This window comes from Pristiophorus japonicus, unplaced genomic scaffold (genome assembly GCF_044704955.1).
Source record: "Pristiophorus japonicus isolate sPriJap1 unplaced genomic scaffold, sPriJap1.hap1 HAP1_SCAFFOLD_2122, whole genome shotgun sequence".
Taxonomy (NCBI): Eukaryota; Metazoa; Chordata; class Chondrichthyes; family Pristiophoridae; genus Pristiophorus; species Pristiophorus japonicus.
This window is the reverse complement of record NW_027251824.1, coordinates 1-20,834: the sequence shown is the minus strand read 5'-3', so window position 1 is coordinate 20,834 and position 20,834 is coordinate 1. Positions and strand designations below refer to the sequence as shown.

The following is a 20,834-nucleotide window of genomic DNA, read 5'->3' as shown; positions in this document are numbered from 1 at the left end:
ATAGCTGAGGCCCAAGCACTGATCCTTGCGGTACCCCACTAGTTACGGCCTGCCAACCCGAAAAAGTCCCGTTTATTCCTACTCTGCTTTCTGTCCATTAACCAATCCTCAATCCATGCTAATATATTACCCCAATCCCATGAGTCCTAAGAGCTGGCACAGGTGCGATGGGCCAAATGGCCTCCATCTATGCTGTACCATTCTATGATTGAAAGCAGTCGCTAACTGTAACCGATACGTAGCCAGGGACACGAACATTCAAATAAGTAGAAGCAGCTGTGTAAAGGAATATTCAGGTCACAACATCGAGGAGAATGACAGTGTACAATATTGAATTTTTATTCAATGCTGGACAACACAAGTATCAGCCGTGGCTCAGTGACAGCTCTCTCACCCGAGTCAGAAGGTTGTGGGTTCGAGTCCCACTCCAGCATCAAAATCTAGGCTGACACTTCAGTGCAGTGCTGATGGAGTGCTGCACTGTCGGAGGTGCCGTCTTTCAGATGAGATGCTCAACTCAAGTGGATGTAAAAGATCCCGTGGCAGTCTTTCAAAGAAGATCACCCCAACCACATGGAATAATGGAGATTCTGTGTGGATATTTCCAGCAGGAATTATTGGTCGGGGAATCCCAGCTGCTAACTCAGCACACAGATGGGATCCATCCTGTGACTTGAATTTGTTTGGTGATCAAGGGGAGGGGTGTTAGGGCTGGGAAATAGACCATTACGGCCAAAAGGAAGGGTAGCATTTCATCCCATCAGCCAGGGATTGATTTGATCGCTGGTCCTGGACTGAAGTGCGTAGTTAAATTTGAACACATTTCCATGCATTCAACACAGGGTATGGTTCCACAAGCTCTGCTGCTTTGCCGTTTTGGTCATTCTTCCCAGATTGGGACTACAGTAAGAGCAATCGGACCCAAACCAATCCTACCCTCACCCAACCCGCATCCAAATTTCCAGCACAGGTCACCAATAAGCATCAGAAAGAAACATAGACAACTTGCATTTATATAGCGCCTTTCACGACCACTGGACATCTCAAAGCGCTTTACAGCCAATGAAGTACTTTTGGAGTGTAGTCACTGTTGTAATGTAGGAAACACGGCAGCCAATTTGCGCACAGCAAGCTCCCACAAACAGTAATGTGATAATGACCAGATAATCTGTTTTTTTTGTTATGTTGATTGAGGGATACATACTTGCCAGGACACCGAGGATAACTCCCCTGGTCGTCTTTGAAATAGTGCCGCGGGATCTTTTACGTCCACTTCAGAGAGCAGGCGGGGCCTCAGCTCAACCTCTCATCCGAAAGATGACACCTCCGACAGTGCAGCACTCCCTCAGCACTGTATGGAGTATCAGCCGAGATATTTTGTGCTCAAGCATATACCCTGGGTGGCCTGATAGGTCTTCAAGATTATGAAGAGGTTCAATAAGATAGATATAGAGAAAATGTTTCCATTTGTGGGGGAGACCAAAACTAGGGGCTATAAATACAAGATAGGCACTAATAAATCCAATAAGGAATTCAGGAGAAACCTCATTGCCCGGAGAGTGCTTAGAATGTGGAACTCGCTACCTCAAGGAATGGTTGAGGTGAGTAGCATCGATGTAGATAAGGGGAAGCTAGATAAACACATGTGGGAGAAAGGAATAGAAGGTTAGGTTGATGGGGTGAGATGAAGAGTGGAGGGAGGAGGCTTGTGTGGAACATAAACCCTGGCACAGACCCGCTGGGCCGAGGCTTGTTTCAGTGCTGTACATTCTGTGCCATTTTCCCTTCGACACACGAGGTCAAGATAGCACCTTTAACCTCGACTCAGCTCAGCTAATAGGTCGATTACATGCTGCCTTTAACAGGGCCAATGGAGAATGGCAATAAATATTTCCAATTCATCAAATACATAGCAATGGTACTAACCAGCAGTCCCCATGAGTTTCTTGAGTAATTTCTGACTCTTGTTTGAGTCGCGGACAAGGATCTCTTGCTCCTCTTTTGTACAGACCTACAAGAGACACATTTCGATTAAGGCAGATACCAGATCGGAGAGATTATACTTATCAGGAAAGGCTGAACAAGCAGGAGCTCTTCTCTCTAGAAACAAGAAGGCTGAGAGGTGACCTGATAAAAGTCTTCAAGACAATGAAAGGGTTTGAGGGTAGACATAGAGAAAATATATCCACTTGCGAGGGAGTCTAAAACTAGAGTTCATAAATATAAGATAGTCACTGACAGAGAAACCTCTTCACTTAAAGTGGTGAGGATGTGGGGCATAATTTCCCTCCCCTTTCTCAAGTCTCTTGCTGTGTCACATAAAACCAACCGACTCCCAGATCGCCAAGTATCCTGCTCAGGGACTGCCCTCAATACATGACTCGGTGGAACTCCCAACTCTTCTCTCCCTCCCACTGGTATCAGGTATTTACATAACAAAATAGGAGCAGGAGTCGGCCATACGGCCCCTCGAGCCTGCTCTGCCATTTAATACGATCATGGCTGATCCGATCATGGACTCAGCTCCACTTCCCCATCCGCTCCCCACAACCCCTTATCCCCTTATCGTTTAAGAAACTGTCTATTTCGGTCTTAAATTTATTCAATGCCCCAGCTTCCACAGCTCTCTGAGGCAGCGAATTCCACAGATTTACAACCCTCAGAGAAGAAATTTCTCCTCATCTCAGCTTTAAATGGGCGGCCTCTTATTCTTAGATCATGCCCCCTTGTTCTAGTCTCCCCTATCAGTGGAAACATCCTCCCTGCATCCACCTTGTCAAGCCCCCTCATAATCTTGTTCGTTTCGATAAGACACCTCTCATTCTTCTGAATTCCAATGAAGAATCTAGAAGGAAGAATTTGAAAAATAAATGCATCGAAAGTGCTCCCGACCACGGCGTTGGATTTTGGTGTGCTACAGTACAGGAATGGCACAACTTTAGTCTGCTTGTTGCAGAAAGGAGGTTTTAACATTGGATAAGAACGTCTTAAAGCCAAGACCCTGGAAAACAGCATCTCAGCATGAACCAAGACAACCAAAGTGCAGCCACTTTTACAAGCACAAGGAAGAATTCTGTGGAGTGTCATTAGGTGTGAGCGGTGTCATTCGGCTGGTGGCCATTGAGTGGGGTACAGCAGAGAGCTGGATCCAAGAGACCGCGCAAATAAAAAGGCTGAGGCAGTCCCACACCACAACAAACGGCACCAGTTGTACTCAGATGAAGACATCACATTGCACAGGACACGCTCATTTGAGCCGCTGACATTGAGAAGGAGCGTAATTAATGAGCGTAACTGAAATTAGACATTGCTGAAGCACCCGGGATGAATGACTGCATCTCTTAATATTAATCAACTTGTTCACATTGTCAGGCTCGGTGACTTCGACAGATTCGTCTAATCAATCATAACTCACTACTTACATAAAAATATTAAACAGGCGGTGGGGGGGGGGGGGAATGTTCATGCTAATTGTACTTCTGCTCAGAAACACTCCCCAAAACATTCACCTTCCTTGTTCTGCCCTCTTCTGCTGAAGGAGCTGATTCTAGCCGTCATTGGACTCCGCTGTGTGTCAACAACCTTGCAGTACGGCAAGTGGCCACTTGTGTGTGCCAGCCAAGAGAGTGCTCACCGGCAACCTGGCACTCAATACTGAGCACTCAGTCCTCCCACCGGGAATGTACACACCACGCACACACTTACCAGCTGAGGACATAGAAACATAGAAAATAGGAGCAGGAGTAGGCCATTCGGCCCTTGGAGCCTGCACCGCCATTCAATATGATCATGGCTGATCCTCTATCTCAACACCATATTCCCGCTTTGTCCCCATACCCCTTGATGCCTTGTGTGTCTAGAAATCTATCTATCTCCCTCTTAAATATACTCAGTGACTTGGCCTCCACAGCCTTCTGTGGTAGAGAATTCCACAGGTTCACCACCCTCTGAGTGAAAACAATTCTCCTCATCTCGATCCTAAATTTCCTACCCCGTATCCTGAGACCGTGACCCCTTGTGACCCCTTCCCCTAGACTTCCCAGCCAGGGGAAACATCCTCCCCGCATCAGGTCTATCCAACCCAATCAGAAGTTTATATGTTTCAATACGATCCCTTCTCATTCTTCTAAACTCGAGTGAATACAGGCCTAGTCGACCCAATCTCTCCTGTCATCCCATGAATAACCATCACCAAATTGGCCACATTTTATTCTTAGCCAATTGACATATGCCCCTCATCCCCACCGCGCCCTCCCTCCCCGACCATTTCTTGGGCTGAGGTCATGTAACTAATCACGGACGAGACCTGGGATTTCCCAACCAACATAGATCAAGAACACAGGTGTATTTTGTCAGTGAACTATTGTGGGGGACAAACTGAACTGATTTAACCTTCTCTGTAAAAATCAGAATGGGTATCTCAGCGAGACAACTGGGAATTCCTTACGCCTTGAGCAATATAAAGGCCAGCCATTTCCATACCCCCCGGTCAGGGATACAAGTGCAGAGTATGTCGCGGCACAGGAAGCAGAGCAAGAGGCGCTTCAATGCGGAGCACTGCCCACTCACCAGGGTCCCGCAGAACAGGCAGGGCCCCGAGCCCTCCTGATCACAGGCGATGCGGCCACAGCCCAGGCAGTTGTTGACCAGTTTGTGCGTCTGTCCCAAGCACTCGCAGGGATGACGGCCCGGGAGGATGACAGCGAGCCTGTCCTCGCCCTCCTGTGTGTACAGGGACAAATACTTGGTCTTCTTCTTGGATGAAGAATTAGCCTCCTGCACCTGGTTAGAAACAGAAGCAACAAGTGTAATGTAGGAAACGCGGCAGCCAATTTGCGCACAGCAAGCTCCCACAAACAGCGATGTGATAATGACCAGATAATTCTGTTTTTATGTTATGTTGATTGAACGATAAATATTGGCCAGGTCACTGGGGATAACTCCCCTGCTCTTCTTCAAAACAGCACCGTGGGATCTTTTACGTCCACCTGAGAGCGCAGACGGGGCCTCGGTTTAACGCCTCATCTGAAAGACGACACCTCCAACAGTGCGGCACTCCCTCAGCCTTGCACTCCACTCCACTCCACTCCACTCCACTCCACTCCACTCCACTCCACTCCACTCCACTCCACTCCACTCCACTCCACTCCACTCAGCCCTGCACTCCGAGTGTCAGACTAGATTGTGTGCTCTGGAGTGGGACTTGAACCCACAACCTTGCAACTCAGAGGCGAGAGAGTGCTACCCACTGAGCTGGAGATCTAACCTTGATCAGTGAACAGCTGCCCTCAACACGTACTTTTGCTAAAGCTACAGTGCGAAAATTACTGGCTCGAATCTTCAAACCCCTACAGGACGTTCCCAGCCCCAACTGCACAGCTTTGGGACGTGACGAGCAGAGCCAGCTCCTCTTCCCTCCCCGCATTCTCCTGGGAATAGTGGAAGTTAATTAAATCACCAGGAAACCCTCCAAGAACAGTGGTCCTCTCTGCCGAGCGGCTGGCTGCAAAGCAGAATAGGCTGAACCTGGGAGCAGTGCTGAGTAAATGACTGATGCAGGGGACGCAGCATGAGGTGGCTTAAAAAAAACGCAGAGAAACCTCCATGAGTTGCATCGTGTGCTGCAGCACACTGAATTCCCAATCGCTGATATACTGAGGGAGATTTGCCCCGGATTGGCTCTTGCACCCCCTGGTGGCCAATTTCAGAGTGGCACCGACAGAAGTTTGGGAGCAGGGGAGTTCTCTCTCCTCAAAAAGAAAGATCCATTTGTGGTGAGAAAATACCTTTTTAAAAAAACCTCTTCTCCCCTCAAAGAAATAACTTACCAACAGATTACATTTTCTAGGGCTGTTAACCTTTAGGAAAAGTTTGGAACACAACTTATTAGATCAACTGAAGAGAGAAACTTATTTTTAAGTAAGTTTGCCCTTGCTTCTGAAAACTTTTAGCCCCTTTGTCCAAATGTCCTGACACCAAGAAAATGAGCACAGGCTGCTCGTAGGTAACTGCCAATGTCCCCTACACCCGGCTATCGGGGACTAGTCAGGAGTCTTGCCACCACAGTGAAACTGCACAGCTCAGGCCAGCTCCCGGGAGTTGTTGCACCTTGCCCTGGCTCCAACCAAGTGACCCGGGACTCAATCCGACATTCGAAGAAAGAACGAACTTAGTCTTCTTCTTGGTACAGAATGAGCCTCCTGCACCTAGTCAAAAACAAAAAGTTCAAAAGAGAGACTTGCATTTATATAGCGCCTATCACAACCTCAGGACGTTCCAAGGCGTTTTACAGCCAATGAACTAGTTTTGAAATGTAGGCACTGCAGTAATGTAGGAAATGAGGCAGCTATTTTGCGCACAGCAAGGTTCCACAAAAGGCAATGTGATAACGATCAAACAATCTGTTTTATTGTTGGTTCCTTCATCGTCGCTGGGTCAAAATCCTGCTACTCCCTCCCTCATCATCATCATAGGCAGTCCCTCGAAATCGAGGAGGACTTGCTTCCACTCTAAAAGTGAGTTCTCAGGTGACTGAACAGTCCAATACAGGAATGACAGTCCCTGTCACAGGTGGGACAGACAGTGGTTGAGGAAAGGGTGGGTGGGACAGGTTTGCCGCACGCTCCTTCCGCTTGGTTTCTGCATGCTCTCGGCGACGAGACTCGAGGTGCTCAGCGCCCTCCCGGATGCTCTTCCTCCACTTAGGGCGGTCTTACGCCAGGGACTCCCAGGTGTCGGTGGGGATGTTGCATTCTATCAGGGAGGCTTTGAGGGTGTCCGTATAACGTTTCCTCTGACCGCCTTTGGCTCGTTTGCCGTGTAGGAGTTCAGAGTAGAGCGCTTGCTTTGGGAGTCTTGTGTCGGGCATGCGGACAATGTGGTCCGCTGGTCGAGTGTGGTCAGTGCTTCTATCAGCACGGTGGGAGCACCTCCACCACACGGACTGCAGCGGTTCAAGGCAGTGGCTCACCATCACCTTCTCAAGGGAATTAGGGACGGGCAATGAATGCCGGCCTGGCCAGCAACGCTCACATCCTATGAGCGAATTTTAAAAAAAGACAGTGGGAAGAACTCCCCTGCTCTTATTCGAAATAGTGCCATAGGATCACCTGAGAGGCCTCGGTTTAAACGTCTCATTTAAAAGATGGCACCTCCGACAGTGCAGCACTCCTTCAGCCGAGATTATGTGCTCAAAGCTCTGGGACTTGAACACACCAACTCCTGCCTCAGTGGCAAGAGTGACATCACTGAGTCAGGGCTGACACATTTATCTAAACATTTAGCACCCGTGCTGTGTTTATTTTTGAATGACATGCAGAGTTCGACAAGTATAATCTTTAAAGTGAGTGAGTGAGATTTACTTAAAATGATTGAGACAAACTTTGCAAAACTATCCCTGCACAATGCCTTCGAAAACAGCATCAGTTCTTTGCTTGCAGTCTCTCTCACAGGCCTGGACATAGTGGATAATAAGGGTCTATTTCCATTGGTGGAGGGGTCTATTACGAGGGGGCATAGTTTTAAGGTGGTTGGTGGAAGGTTTAGAGGGGATTTGAGGAGGGCTTCTTTACAGAGGGTTGTAGGGATCTGGAACTCGCTGCCTGGGAGAGTAGTGGATGCAGAAACCCTCACCACTTTTAAGAGATGGTTGGATGGGAACTTAAAGTGCAGAAACCTGCAGGATTACGGACCTAGAGCTGGTAATTGGGATTAGACTGGATGACTTTTTGTTGGACGGAGCAGATATAATGGCAAGCACTACAGGGAATCGAGTACGGCCAGGGTGATCTCCTGGGCTAGTTTCGATCGCCTGGATGGGTCGGAGAGGAATTTTCCCAATTTTTTTTTCCCTAAATTGGCCTGGGTTTTTATCTGTTTTTTGTTTCTCCCAGGAGATCACATGGCTCTGGTTGGGGTGTTGTGTAGAATGTTTCAGTATAAGGGGTGTCGCAGTTGGGTGGGGCAGACTGGTTGGGCTGGGTGCTCTTTGCCTTTCCATCATTGTTCATTGATTTATATGTAACCTTCAGGGCCGCTGACCGAGGACCGTGCGACTCTTTGTCAGCCGGCGCGGACACGATGGGCTAAAATGGCCTCCTTCTGCGCTATAAATGTCTATGTTTCTAAATATCCAAATGTTAAAACAACTCAGAAACATCACCTTTGCAAAAGCGTCGTTAGATGTTATAGGTTGAGTACCACCCAAAACGAGCCCATATGCACAGGTGTAAATGTCTTTGAGACTTTGCAGAAACAAATCTATACAACGGGGATTGCATGCTTTCGCGATACAAAGGGTTTGGGCTAAAGTAAGGAAAGGAAACCATCGAGGGGCAGACGGTTTGCCTAGTGAAATATTTTAGGGACTCTGGAAGGCAGAAATGACAAGCAGAAAGTGAACAGGATGACAGCGAGCCTGTCCTCACCCTCCTGTGTGTACCGAACAAGTACTTGGTCTTCTTCTTGGAGGAAGAATTAGCCTCCTGAAACATAGAAAATAGGTGCAGGAGTAGGCCATTCGGCCCTTCGAGCCTGCACCACCATTCAATACGATCATGGCTGATCATTCACCTCAGTATCCCTTTCTTGCTTTCTCTCCATACCCCTTGATCCCTTTAGCCATGAGGGCCATATCTAACTCCCTCCTGAATATATCCAATGAACTGGCATCAACAATTCTCTGCGGCAGGGAATTCCACAGGTTAACAACTCTGAGTGAAGAAGTTTCCTCATCTCAGCACTAAATGGCCTACCCCTTATCCTAAGACTGTATCCCCTGGTTCTGGACATCCCCAACATCGGGAACATTCTACCCACATCGAACCTGTCCCGTCCCTTCAGAATTTTATGTGTTTCTATGAGATCCCCTCTCATCCTTCTAAACTCCAGTGAATACAGGCCCAGTCGATCCAGTCTCTCCTCATACATCAGTCCAGCCATCACGGGAATCAGTCTGGTGAACCTTCGCTGCACTTCCTCAATAGCAGGAACGTCCTTCCTCAGATTAGGAGACTAAAACTGAACACAATATTCCATGTGAGGCCTCACCAAGGCCCTGTACAACTGCAGTAAGACCTCCCTGCTCCTATACTCAAATCCCTGCTGTACCTGCATGCCAACTTTCAATGACTGATGAACCATGACATCCAGGTCTCGTTGCACCTCCCCTTTTCCTAATCTGCCGCCATTCAGATAATTCTGTCTTCGGGTTTTTGCCCCCAAAGTGGATAACCTCACATTTATCCACATTATACTGCATCTGCCATGCATTTGCCCACTCACCTAACCTATCAAAGTCACCCTGCAGCCTCTTAGCGTCCTCCTCACAGCTCACACTGCCACCCAGTTGAGTGTCATCTGCAAACTTGGAGATATTACACTCAATTCCTTCATCTAAATCATTGATGTATATTGTAAAGAGTTGGGGTCCCAGCACTGAGCCCTGTGGCACTCCACTAGTCACTGCCTGCCATTCTGAAAAGGACCCATTTATCCCGACTCTGCTGCCTATCTACCAACCAGTTCTCTATCCACGTCAGTACATTACCCCCAATACCATGCGCCTTGATTTTGCAAACCAATCTCTTGTGCGGAACCTTGTCAGACTAGATTTGTGCTCTGGAGTGGGACTTGAACCCACGACCTTGTGACTCAAGAGGCGAGAGAGTGCTACCCACCTGAGCTGGAGACCTAACCTTGATCAGTGAACAGCTGTCCTCAACGTGTACTGCAGAGAGCAAAATTCACCAGAACCCCCCCACCCCATGTTTGTGCTCATTCGAAAGGAAATTTAATTTGGGACTATCTACCGAAAAGTTTGGATCTCGAAAGTGCTTATGGAAGAAACTACGAACTTTAATAGAATTATGAACTTTTACAAGACAAATTCAAGCCTGTGGGCGGACCTAGGGAACAAAGGAAGTCCACTTGATTATTGGAATTGTCTGGGTGTGAGGACTGAGGTAACCTGTCTGGAAGAATGAGGATTTGAAAATCTTCCTCCACAAGAGACATTACCATCACAGTATCACCCAGCGATAGCTCCCCATCAACATGGGTCTGGACAAACCATTTCAGCATATACATCACGAAAAGGCCCAATCCAGCCTGTATGCGAAAGACTAAGCACAAAAGGACATTGCAATTACCAAACTAATATTTCCATCAGGAAACAGTTTTCGAACATCAGCCCACCCAAGACATATCAACTTTAACGAGCCCGACAAAATATTACAAAGAAGAACCAAGCCCGCCAAAATTATACAAAGGATTGTGAACAGATTGGGTGGCAAGATTAGAACACTGAAATCGGATAACTGCCCACTGTTTTCAACAGAGGTTAGAGGGAAGGGAGGGGGAGGGAGGGGGGACTCTCCAGCCTTGAAGTCTTGAAGGAAGGAAGAACATCACCATCTACCATTAACTATCAAAAGGATTGGTAAGCATAAGTCCGTGCCTGCCCTGGAGTCTAACCGAGCTAGAATTAGGTATTGGGAGGTGGGAGGTACAATTTTACTGCAATCCCCTTTGAATGTGTAGTGTATGGTACTTTATTAGAGTGATTATAAGTTTGACCTTGTACCTTTCCTTGTATTGTTCTTTGTTAGAGTGATTGTAAGTTTGGCCGTGTATTTTCTTACGAGTGTAATAAGCCTGTATTACCCTGACTGTAATAATACCAAAGTTCTTTGCATTAAACCAGTGTCCTCTGCACTTTTTTCACCCCCCCCCACCCCCCACATGAATCCAGAGTACAGAACCCAAGGGAGGGGGAGCGATTCGAAACCGCTCAAGTTGGTCAGAAGGGAACTTGACCCCCTCATAGAGACACACAACACCCCACCCCCTCTTTACAGTACTTTTGCTAAAGCTACAGTGCGAGAATTACTGGCTCGCATCTTCAAACCCCTAAAGGACGTTCCCAGCCCCAGCTGCACAGCTTTGGGACGCGACGAGCAGAGCCAGCTCTCTTCCCTCTCCCGGGAATAGTGGAAGTTAATTAAATCACCAGGAAACGCTCCAAGAACAGTGCTCTACTCAGCCGAGCGACTGGCTGCAAAGCAGAATAGTGAGGAAGAGGGAGGAAGTGAGGAGTGCAACAGCTGATCATCCCAGTTGCTATTGTGGAGCCTGTGCTCAAGTGTTTCCCCATTGTAGACCAGCACTGAGCTTCACTGTGATCTGCACGAGATTGCATCTTGGAGGGGGATGGGGAGACAGGTAGCCAAGCAGCTAGCTCTGCTAACAATACCACATCCAATCTGGTGTTTGAGTATCACTCAGCCATTGTGTTACTTATTCGGGGGTGACCCTCCACATGGGTTTACATGGAACGTATTTTGATGCTCGGCATTCTTCACAAATAAAACACAGTGTCAGCTGTGGCTCAGTGGGTAGCACCCTCGCCTCTGAACCAGAAGGTTGTGGGTTCCAGTCCCACTCCAGGGACTTGAGCGCAAAAAAAAAATCTAGGCTGACACTCCCAGTGCAGTGCCGAGGGAGTGCTGCACTGTTGGAGGTGCCGTCTTTCGGATGAGACGTTAAACCGAGGCCCCGTCTGCTCCCTCAGATGAACCCAGAACATGCCATGGCACTATTTCAAAGAAGAGCAGGGGAGTTCTCCGGTGTCCTGGTCAATCAACATAACAAAAAAAACACAGATTATTTGGTCATTATCACATTGCTGTTTGTGGGAGCTTGCTATGTGCAAATTGGCTGCCGCGTTTCCCACATAACAACAGTGAATGTACTCCAAAAGTACTGCATTGGCTGTGAAGCGCTTTGAGACGTCCGGTGGTCGTGAAAGGCGCTATACAAATGCAAGTCTTTTTTTTTACTCAATCTTCATACACAATCACCCCTTCCATTCCCCCCCAGTGTTCACAGCCCCGATCAACATTTCAATCCGACTATTGCCAGTAGTCAGGATGCATCGTTCGAGGGACAGGAATGAACGAGGGTCCTCGTCAGAGACTCCACGCGGTTAAGATCACCTTCTGTTGGCTCAGAGGGGAGAACGAACGGCAGTTCTGAACTTTCAAGACTTGGCTGATTCCATTGGAAAGAGACGTTGGGAGGGCACATCAGCTGAATGTAGTTTATAAAACGAAAATGATTTCACCATTGCACCTAGCTTCACCATCCAGTGCTTCCAAGTGCATTCGATTTACGAAGCAGTGCGCCACATAGCGGCAGATTGTGGTTTCGCACCCATGAGGCCTCATTTTCACATTTTGTTAAAAGGTACAGAAAATGCAGTGAACCAACTGGTATCCTGAAATAGTACAGCTCCCTCAGCGCATTCATCCAGTGAGTAGTTGAGCCACAGACCCAAAGAATACGTCTGGTCTGTTGCCTTCACTGAACAGTTAGCTGGCTGCAGTCACGGTGGCAGTTAAGGGGCAAATAGAATCTTACAGCAAACATCTCTCAGGCCTGTCGTGCCTGTGCCACCTCTGAGCTACCCAATTAGTGCCACTCCCTTGCTCTTACCCTCATGGCTCAGCAAATTTCTCCTTTAAGAATATATCCATCATAGGCAGTCCCTCAGAATCGAGGGAGCCTTGTTTCCACTCTAAACATGAGTACAATACGGGAATTACAATCTCTGTCACAGGTGGGACAGACAGTGGTTGAAGGAAAGGGTGGGTGGGACTGGTTTGCCGCACGCTCCTTCCGCTGCCTGCGCTTGATTTCTGCATTCTCTCGGCGGCGAGACTCGAAGTGCTCAGCACCCTCCCGGATGCACTTCCTCTACTTGGGGCGGTCTTTGGTCAGGGACTCCCAGGTGTCGGTGGGGATGTTGCACTTTTTCAGGGAGGCTTTGAGGGTGTCCCTGTAACATTTCCTCTGCCCACCTGGGGCTCATTTGCTGTGAAGGAATTCCGAGTAGAACGCTTGCTTTGGGAGTCTCGTGTCAGGCATGCGGACAACGTGGTCTGCCCCGCTGAGTTGGTCGAGTGTGGTCAGTGCTTCAATGCTGGGGATATTGGCCTGGTCGACGCTAACGTTGCTGCATCTGTCCTTCTTTAAATTTCTCAAGGATATATCCAATTCCCTTTTGAAAGTTACTATTGAAGCGGCTTCCACCACCCTTTCAGGCAGCGCGTTCCCGATCATCATAACTCACTGAGTGAATAAAATTCTCATCTCCCCCTCTGGGTCTTTCGCCTCGGTTACCGATCTGGATTTCCATCCACTGACCCTGCGTGAAGTGCACAGATAGGCAATGGGTCACGGACAGGAACAAGTTGAGCCGTGATGCTTCCACCAGTCGAATATCCTGCCAGCACTCGCTGTGAAGGCTCACCTCCGACTGGTACCCGCAGAACTGGACCCAAGCAAGGAGTCAAAATCATCGGGAGGGACAGAAAAAAAAAACATTTGGGTGGGGCATTAGCTTTTTGTCAGGCTATTTCACTGTGCTAGACATCACAGCCTCTGCTCACCTCTGTGCACTTCTCGTAAAGGTCGATGTGTAGGGATTAGGACAGGGATAGAAAGACTTGCATTTATATCGCGCCTTTGACGACCTCAGGACTTCCCAAAGTGTTTAACAGCCAATTAAGAACTTTTGGAGTGGAGTCACTGTTGTAATGTAGGAAACGTGGCAGCCAATTTGTGCACAGCAGGCTCCCACAAACAAAAAAGTGATAATAAAGTAATGACATGGATGAAAAAAAATGGAGAGTCGTATATTTAAGTTTGCTGATGACACAAAATTAGGAGGAACATTAAGTTTTGATGACGAGAGCAGGAAGTTAGAAAGGGATCTAGACAGATTAAGTGAGTTGGCAAAATTCTGGCAGATGGAGTCGAGGGGTGATGTAATTGAGGTGCTTATAATGACCACCTACCATCAAGGGAGCTCCTCAGCCAGCGCCGAGCCTATGGCCAACATCTCGCCGTAGGCAACCAGGCCCATACAGCAGTGCCTGGTCTCCGGTCGTCTTGAACCCCCTTGCCACTGGACCAAAACCTTGCTCAGCTAAGCCCATGTGGTAGCCGGCGTGCAATGGCCACCCCACGTTAAAAGAACTCACGCACAGGCATCTTCCACTCCGTTAACATGAAGTTCGGGACCTGGAACATGGCTTATAATGATAAAGGTAAGGGCAGATTAAATAAAAACACTATTTCCTCAGGTGGGGGAAATCCAGAAGGGGAAATAATCTTCAAGTTCGAGCTGGACCATTCAGCAGTGAAATCAGGAAGGGTTTAGCACTCCAAGGGTAGTGGAAATCTGGAACACACTCTCTCCTCTCCCTCGCCCAAAAGTCTGTGGGGATCTTGGGTCGTATGAAACAAAAGTTTTTTTATTGGATAAGGGCATCAAGGGATATGGAGAAACGGTGAGTCTGAGATACAGATCAGCCCTGATTTAATGGAATGGCAGAACAGGCTCGAGGGGCTGAATGGCCTCCTCCTGTGTTTTGTGAGCCTGATTGAGATATTAAGGTAAGGTCGAGTCATGGGGCCTTTCTATTCATTATTCTGCTCTTCCCGACCCGCGAGTGCTCAACGCTGTGACGGCCACGAAGTCAGGAGGGCAGAGTTTCAGTGGCATTCCTCAGTGCAATCAGCAAATGTTTGTTGTCTTCAGATCACCAGGCCTTACCTTTACCAGATCCATCGGTGTCTTAACCTCTTCTGCTGGGACCTGGCTCTCAGACACAAGCAACGGCTCCTGCTTGTTACGGCCTTTCCTCTTGGACTTCTTGAGCTGGTCACTCGCTTTTGATGCATCTGGAACCTCTACAGAAGAAAAGACTTAAGAACATAAGAACATAAGAAATCAGAACAGGAGCCGGTCATACGGCCCCTCGAGCCTGCTCCACCATTCAATAAGATCATGGCTGATCTGATCATGGACTCAGCTCCACTTCCCCGCCCGCTCCCCATAACCCATTATCTCCTTGTCGTTTAAGAAACAATCTATTTCTGTCTTAAATTTATTCGATGTCCCAACTTCCACAGCTCTCCGAGGCAGCGAATTCCACAGATTTACAACCCTCTGAGAGAAGAAATGTCTCATTTATATGGTGCTTTTCACAACCTCAGGATGTCCCAAAGCACTTTACAGTCAGTGAAGTACATTTTGAAGTGCACTGCTGTACTGTAGGAAACTTCCTACTGTTGTAGTGTTGGAAACGCAGCAACCAATTTTGCGCACAGCAAGCTCCCACAAACAGCAATGTGATAATGACCAGATAATCTGTTTTTGTGATGTAGTTTGAGGGATAACTATTGACCAGGGCACTGGGGAGAAATCCCCTTCTCTATATCCAATAGTGCCGTGGGATCCTTTACGTCCACCTGAGGGAGCAGATGGGGCCTCGGTTTAACGTCTCATCCGAAAGACGGCACCTCCAACAGTGCAGCACTCCCTCAGTACGGCACTGGAGTGGCAAAGGATGTGGTAACTGTTCAGAGAACTTTTCCTTTAGCTCCATATTAAAGATCTAATTCATGAGAAATGAAATCAGGAATAATAGTTTTTAAAAACTGACTTCCAAGCATTAGAAAAATCGAAGAGCATTTTATTCTAACTATGTAGCAATCGGACGCACCATCTTTTTTTCTGTATAACTGCACTTGTCCAGGAGTAAGTGATTCTTGTGATCTTTTCCACCTTTTCAGAAGCTCGTCGATGAAAAGCCGCTTTTTCCCATCGGTCCCTTGAACCAAGTCAGCCACATACTCTTCAATTTCCTCTGCACTCTCAATCGACAGGATATACCTGGGTTAATAAAGAAACACTTCCTCAATGGTCTATGTAGTTGGGGGTTGTGGTGGAAGGAGAAATTGAAAGTTTGTCATCATGAGGGCATTAGGGATTTAACAACTTGTATTTATATAGCGCCTTTAACGTAGGGAAACGTCCTATGGAGCTTGACAGGACTATTATGTGATAAATATTTGACACCAAGCCATCATAAGTAGAAATTAGCACAGGTGACCAAAAGCTTGGTCAAAGAGGTAGGTTTTAAGGAACGTCTTGAAGGAGCAAAGAGGTAGAGAGGCAGAGGGGTTTAGGCTGGGAGTTCCAGAGCTTGGGGCCCAGGAAACAGAAGGCACAGCCACCAATGGTGGAGCGATTATAATCAGGGATGGTCAAGAGCGCCTTTAATATAGTGAAATGTCTCGAGACGCGTCACAGGACTATTATGCAATAAATATTTGACACCAAGCCATCATAAGTAGAAGTCAGCACAGGTGACAAAAAGCTTAGGTCAGAGGTAGGTTTTAAGGGGCATCTTGAAGGTGAAAGAGAGGTAGAAAGGCAGAGAGGTAGAGAGGCGGAGAGGTTTAGGCAGGGAGTTCCAGAGCTTGGGGCCTCGGCAACAGAAGGCACAGCAACCAATAATTGACTGATTATAATCAGGAATGCTTTGGAGGGCAGAATTAGAGTAGCGCAGACATGTCAGAGGGTTGCGGGGCTGGAGGAGATTACAGAGATAGGGAGGGGCAAGGCCTTGGAGGGATTTGAAAACAAGGATGAGCATTTTGAAATAGAGGCGTTGCTTAACGGGAAGCCAATGTAGGTCAGCGAGCACAGGGGGATGGGTGAGCGGGACTTGGTGCGAGACATGTTTCCTCACCCCACGAGACGCACCAGGCAATTCTGGGTCAAAAACAATGCAGGTTAAAGGTCCCAGCACACTGCCCCATCAATGCGCTTCACCTCAAAGTGGCACCTCGCTACGCAGCAGCATTGTGAACATAGGAGTCGCTAGTCGAGAAAGGACCAAGGTTCATCTCGTGCGCCTTCTACCACCCATACAAATCTTAAAATAAGAGCTCGGCCGTTGAGGAACAAAATTAGGACGCACTTTTTCACAAAGGATGGTAGGAATCTGGAAATCTCCCCCCGCCCCCAAAAGGCTGTGGATGTTGGGGGACAATTGGAGCTTTCAAGACTGAGATCGCTAGATTTTTTATTAGGTAAGGGTATCAATGGATATGGAACAAAGGCGGGTAAATGAAGTTGAAGTACAGATCAGCCATGATCAAAATGAATGACAGGGCAGGCTCGAAGGGCTGTTCCTGATGTCTGCAGCTCGCATGATGCAATGATAATGGCATGATACACTCGATCTCTGTCAATGAGTCTACAACAGACCAAACATGACCAGGAGGAAAATCCCAGCGGTGGAGAGCTTTCGGAACCAACGGCCCAAAGTCACCCGTTTCTACCAAGCATGCTACACTGACCACACGTCATGTCTCAAGTTTCTCTGACACTGTATCCCCTGAAAGAAATCGATCTAGTTTGCATCTGAATCATTACCAACTGCTTCCGCCCACTTCCTAGCGAGCCTGTTCCCTAGACCAACCACTCACTCACTGAAACATTGTTCCCGCAGATTAGCTTTGAATTTAACCCCCTTTATGTGCAGGGACCGTGTCCTCTGGTTCCACTGACTCCTGGTTGGCCTCCCTTCCATAAACTCGAGCACATCCAAAACTCTGCTGCCCGTGTCCTAACTCGCATCAAGTCCCATTCGCCCATCACTCCTGTGCTCGCGACCTACCCAGTTAAGCAACGCCTCAATTTTTAATTTCTCATCCAAGTGTTCAAATCCCTCCATGGCCTCGCCCCCACCCCATCTCCGCAATCTCCTCCGACCCTCCGATATATCTGCAGTTCTGGCATCTTGTGCATCCCCAAATTTAATTGCTCCACCACTGCCTTCAGCCACTGGATCGGCACCCCATCCACCACCTTAAACATTTACACCCTCCACCACCGGCGCACCGTGGCTGCAGTGTGCACCATCTATAAGATGCACTGCAGCAACTCGCCAAGGCTTCTTCGGCAGCACCTCCCAAACCCGCGACCTCTACCACCGAGAAGGACAAGGGCAGCAGGCGCATGGGAACACCACCACCTCCACACGTTCCCCTCCCAGTCACACACCATCCTGACTTGGAAATATATCGCGTTCCTTCATCGTCGCTGGGTCAAATTCCTGGAACTCCCTCCCTAACAGCACTGTGGGAGCACCTTCACCACACGGACTGCAGCGGTTCAAGGCAGCGGCTCACCACCACCTTCTCGAGGGCAATTAGGGATGGGCAATAAATGCCGGCCTTGCCAGCGACGCCCACATCCCATGAACGAAGAAAAAAAAAACTGCCTAAACCTCAAGCTCTGGAATTCCCTCTCTAAACCTCTCCACCTCTCGATCTGTGACCCACCTCCAATTAGGTTGCGGGTTCTCATACAACTGTAAAGTCCGATTTTCACAAGGAATGTTTCTCCCACACACAGGACATTGGATGTCAGGGTGACCAGAGGAGTGATCTTTCCTCAGTTTACTTTGGGTTCTCTTTTCTTCAGCTAGCTTGTTACGACTCACTTCAATCTTTGTCGTGCCATTGTGAATCATTTCTTGCCATTTTGTCCTGTCGCAAGCATCATGCTCCCATGTGTCAGTTGAGATCCCAGTGTTTTTTTCCCTCAGATCGGTCCTTAGAAAATTCTTATACCTGTATTGATAGAACGGACCACGACGAGGGCATTTACCAAAGTTCAGCTCACTGAAGAATGTTATGTTGGGCAGTCTCGTATTCAGTCTAAGCTGAACTACACCTGTACTATCATCACCTCCATGCCTGGCATATTTGCTCTTCAGTGACTGGAATCTTGTGTCACCTTCAAATTTTTAGGATATTTCGGAGGCAACCTAGGGGGAAATTATTTGAGTTTTCTGATGTGGCAAGTGTAGGTAGTCCAGCTGTCACATACATACAGCACGGATGTTAGAACTATTGCCTTGTAGACCTTAAGTTTTGTCGCCAGTTTAAAGGCCCCTTTATCCCATAAACTCACATGGAGCCTTCAAAAGCAAAAAGGAAGAGGGGGAAGGGGTGAAGGGGTGAAGGGGTGAAGGGGTGAAGGGGTGATTTGGGGTAAAGAGACTTGTATTGAAATAGCGCCTTTCACGACTGCTGGACTCAAAAAGTCCTTCACAGCCAATGAAGTACTTTTGGAGTGTAGTCACTATTGTAATGTGGGAAACGCGGCAGCCAATTTGCGCACAACAAGCTTCCGCAAACAGCAATATGATAATGACCAGATAATCTTGTTTTTTTCAGTGAAGTTGATTGAGGGATAAATATTGGGCAGGACACCGGGCTTAACTCCCCTGCTCTTCTTCAAATAGTGCCATGGGATCTTTTGCGTCCACCTGAGGGGGCAGACGGGGCCTCAATTTAATGTCTCATCCGAAAGACGGCCCTTCCAACAGTGCAATACTTCCTCAGCACTGGGCAGGCCACATAGTTCGCATGCCAGACACGAGACTCCCAAAGCAAGTGCTCGACTCGGAGCTCCTTCACGGCAAACGACCCAAAGGTGGGCAGAGGAAACATTACTAGGACACCCTCAAAGCCTCCCTGATCGGTGGGTATGTTGCACTCGGAGGGGAGGGTTTGGGGGGGAGAGGGGGGGGGGCGTGCGTTCGGGGAGGGGGGGCGTGCGTTCGGGGAGGGGGGGGCGTGCGTTCGGGGAGGGGGGGGCGTGCGTTCGGGGAGGGGGGGCGTGCGTTCGGGGAGGGGGGGCGTGCGTTCGGGAGGGGGGGCGTGCGTGCGTTCGGGGAGGGGGGGCGTGCGTTTGGGGAGGGGAGGGGGGCGTTTGGGGTGGGGAGGGGAGGGGGGCGTTTGGGGTGGGGAGGGGAGGGGGGCGTTTGGGGTGGGGAGGGGAGGGGGGCGTTTGGGGTGGGGAGGGGAGGGGGGCGTTTGGGGTGGGGAGGGGAGGGGGGCGTTTGGGGTGGGGAGGGGAGGGGGGCGTTTGGGGTGGGAGGGGAGGGGGGCGTTTGGGGTGGGGAGGGGAGGGGGGCGTTTGGGGTGGGGAGGGAGGGGGGCGTTTGGGGTGGGGAGGGGAGGGGGGCGTTTGGGGTGGGGAAGGGGAGGGGGGCGTTTGGGGTGGGGAGGGGAGGGGGGCGTTTGGGGTGGGGAGGGGAGGGGGCGTTTGGGGTGGGAGGGGAGGGGGGCGTTTGGGGTGGGGAGGGGAGGGGGGCGTTTGGGGTGGGGAGGGAGGGGGCGTTTGGGGTGGGGAGGGGAGGGGGCGTTTGGGGTGGGGAGGGGAGGGGGCGTTTGGGGTGGGGAGGGGAGGGGGGCGTTTGGGGTGGGGAGGGGAGGGGGCGTTTGGGGTGGGGAGGGGAGGGGGGCGTTTGGGGTGGGGAGGGGAGGGGGGCGTTTGGGGTGGGGAGGGGAGGGGGGCGTTTGGGGTGGGGAGGGGAGGGGGGCGTTTGGGGTGGGGAGGGGAGGGGGCGTTTGGGGTGGGGAGGGAGGGGGGGCGTTTGGGGTGGGGAGGGAGGGGGCGTTTGGGGTGGGGAGGGGAGGGGGGCGTTTGGGGTGGGAGGGGAGGGGGGCGTTTGGGGTGGGGAGGGGAGGGGGGCGTTTGGGGTGGGGAGGGGAGGGGGGCGTTTGGGGTGGGGAGGGGAGGGGGGCGTTTGGGGTGGGGAGGGAGGGGGGCGTTTGGGGTGGGGAGGGGAGGGGGGCGTTTGGGGTGGGAGGGAGGGGGGCGTTTGGGGTGGGGAGGGGAGGGGGCGTTTGGGGTGGGGAGGGGAGGGGGGCGTTTGGGGTGGGGAGGGGAGGGGGGCGTTTGGGGTGGGGAGGGGAGGGGGCGTTTGGGGTGGGGAGGGGAGGGGGAGGGGGGGCGTTGGGGTGGGGAGGGGAGGGGGGGCGTTTGGGGTGGGGAGGGGAGGGGGGCGTTTGGGGTGGGGAGGGGAGGGGGGCGTTTGGGTGGGGGGGAGGGGGGCGTTTGGGGTGGGGAGGGGGGCGTTTGGGGTGGGGAGGGGAGGGGGGCGTTTGGGGTGGGGAGGGGA

At 50.0% G+C, this 20,834-nt stretch overlaps 1 protein-coding gene across 1 annotated transcript in view; it reads right to left on the bottom strand.

The window, feature by feature from the left end:
- Positions 1 to 18,444, bottom strand: part of LOC139245163 (activating signal cointegrator 1-like) — a 31,084-nt gene extending 12,640 nt beyond the window's left edge. The window contains exons 1-5 of the mRNA XM_070871115.1: positions 18,363 to 18,444; positions 15,570 to 15,739; positions 14,618 to 14,754; positions 4,570 to 4,782; positions 1,927 to 2,011 (exon numbers count right to left, since the gene is read on the bottom strand). Of these exons, the coding sequence (XP_070727216.1) occupies positions 1,927 to 2,011; positions 4,570 to 4,782; positions 14,618 to 14,754; positions 15,570 to 15,739; positions 18,363 to 18,382 (625 nt within the window). The 5' untranslated portion in view covers positions 18,383 to 18,444. The remainder of the gene's footprint in view (positions 1 to 1,926; positions 2,012 to 4,569; positions 4,783 to 14,617; positions 14,755 to 15,569; positions 15,740 to 18,362) is intronic.
- Between the last annotated feature and the right edge of the window lie 2,390 nt (positions 18,445 to 20,834).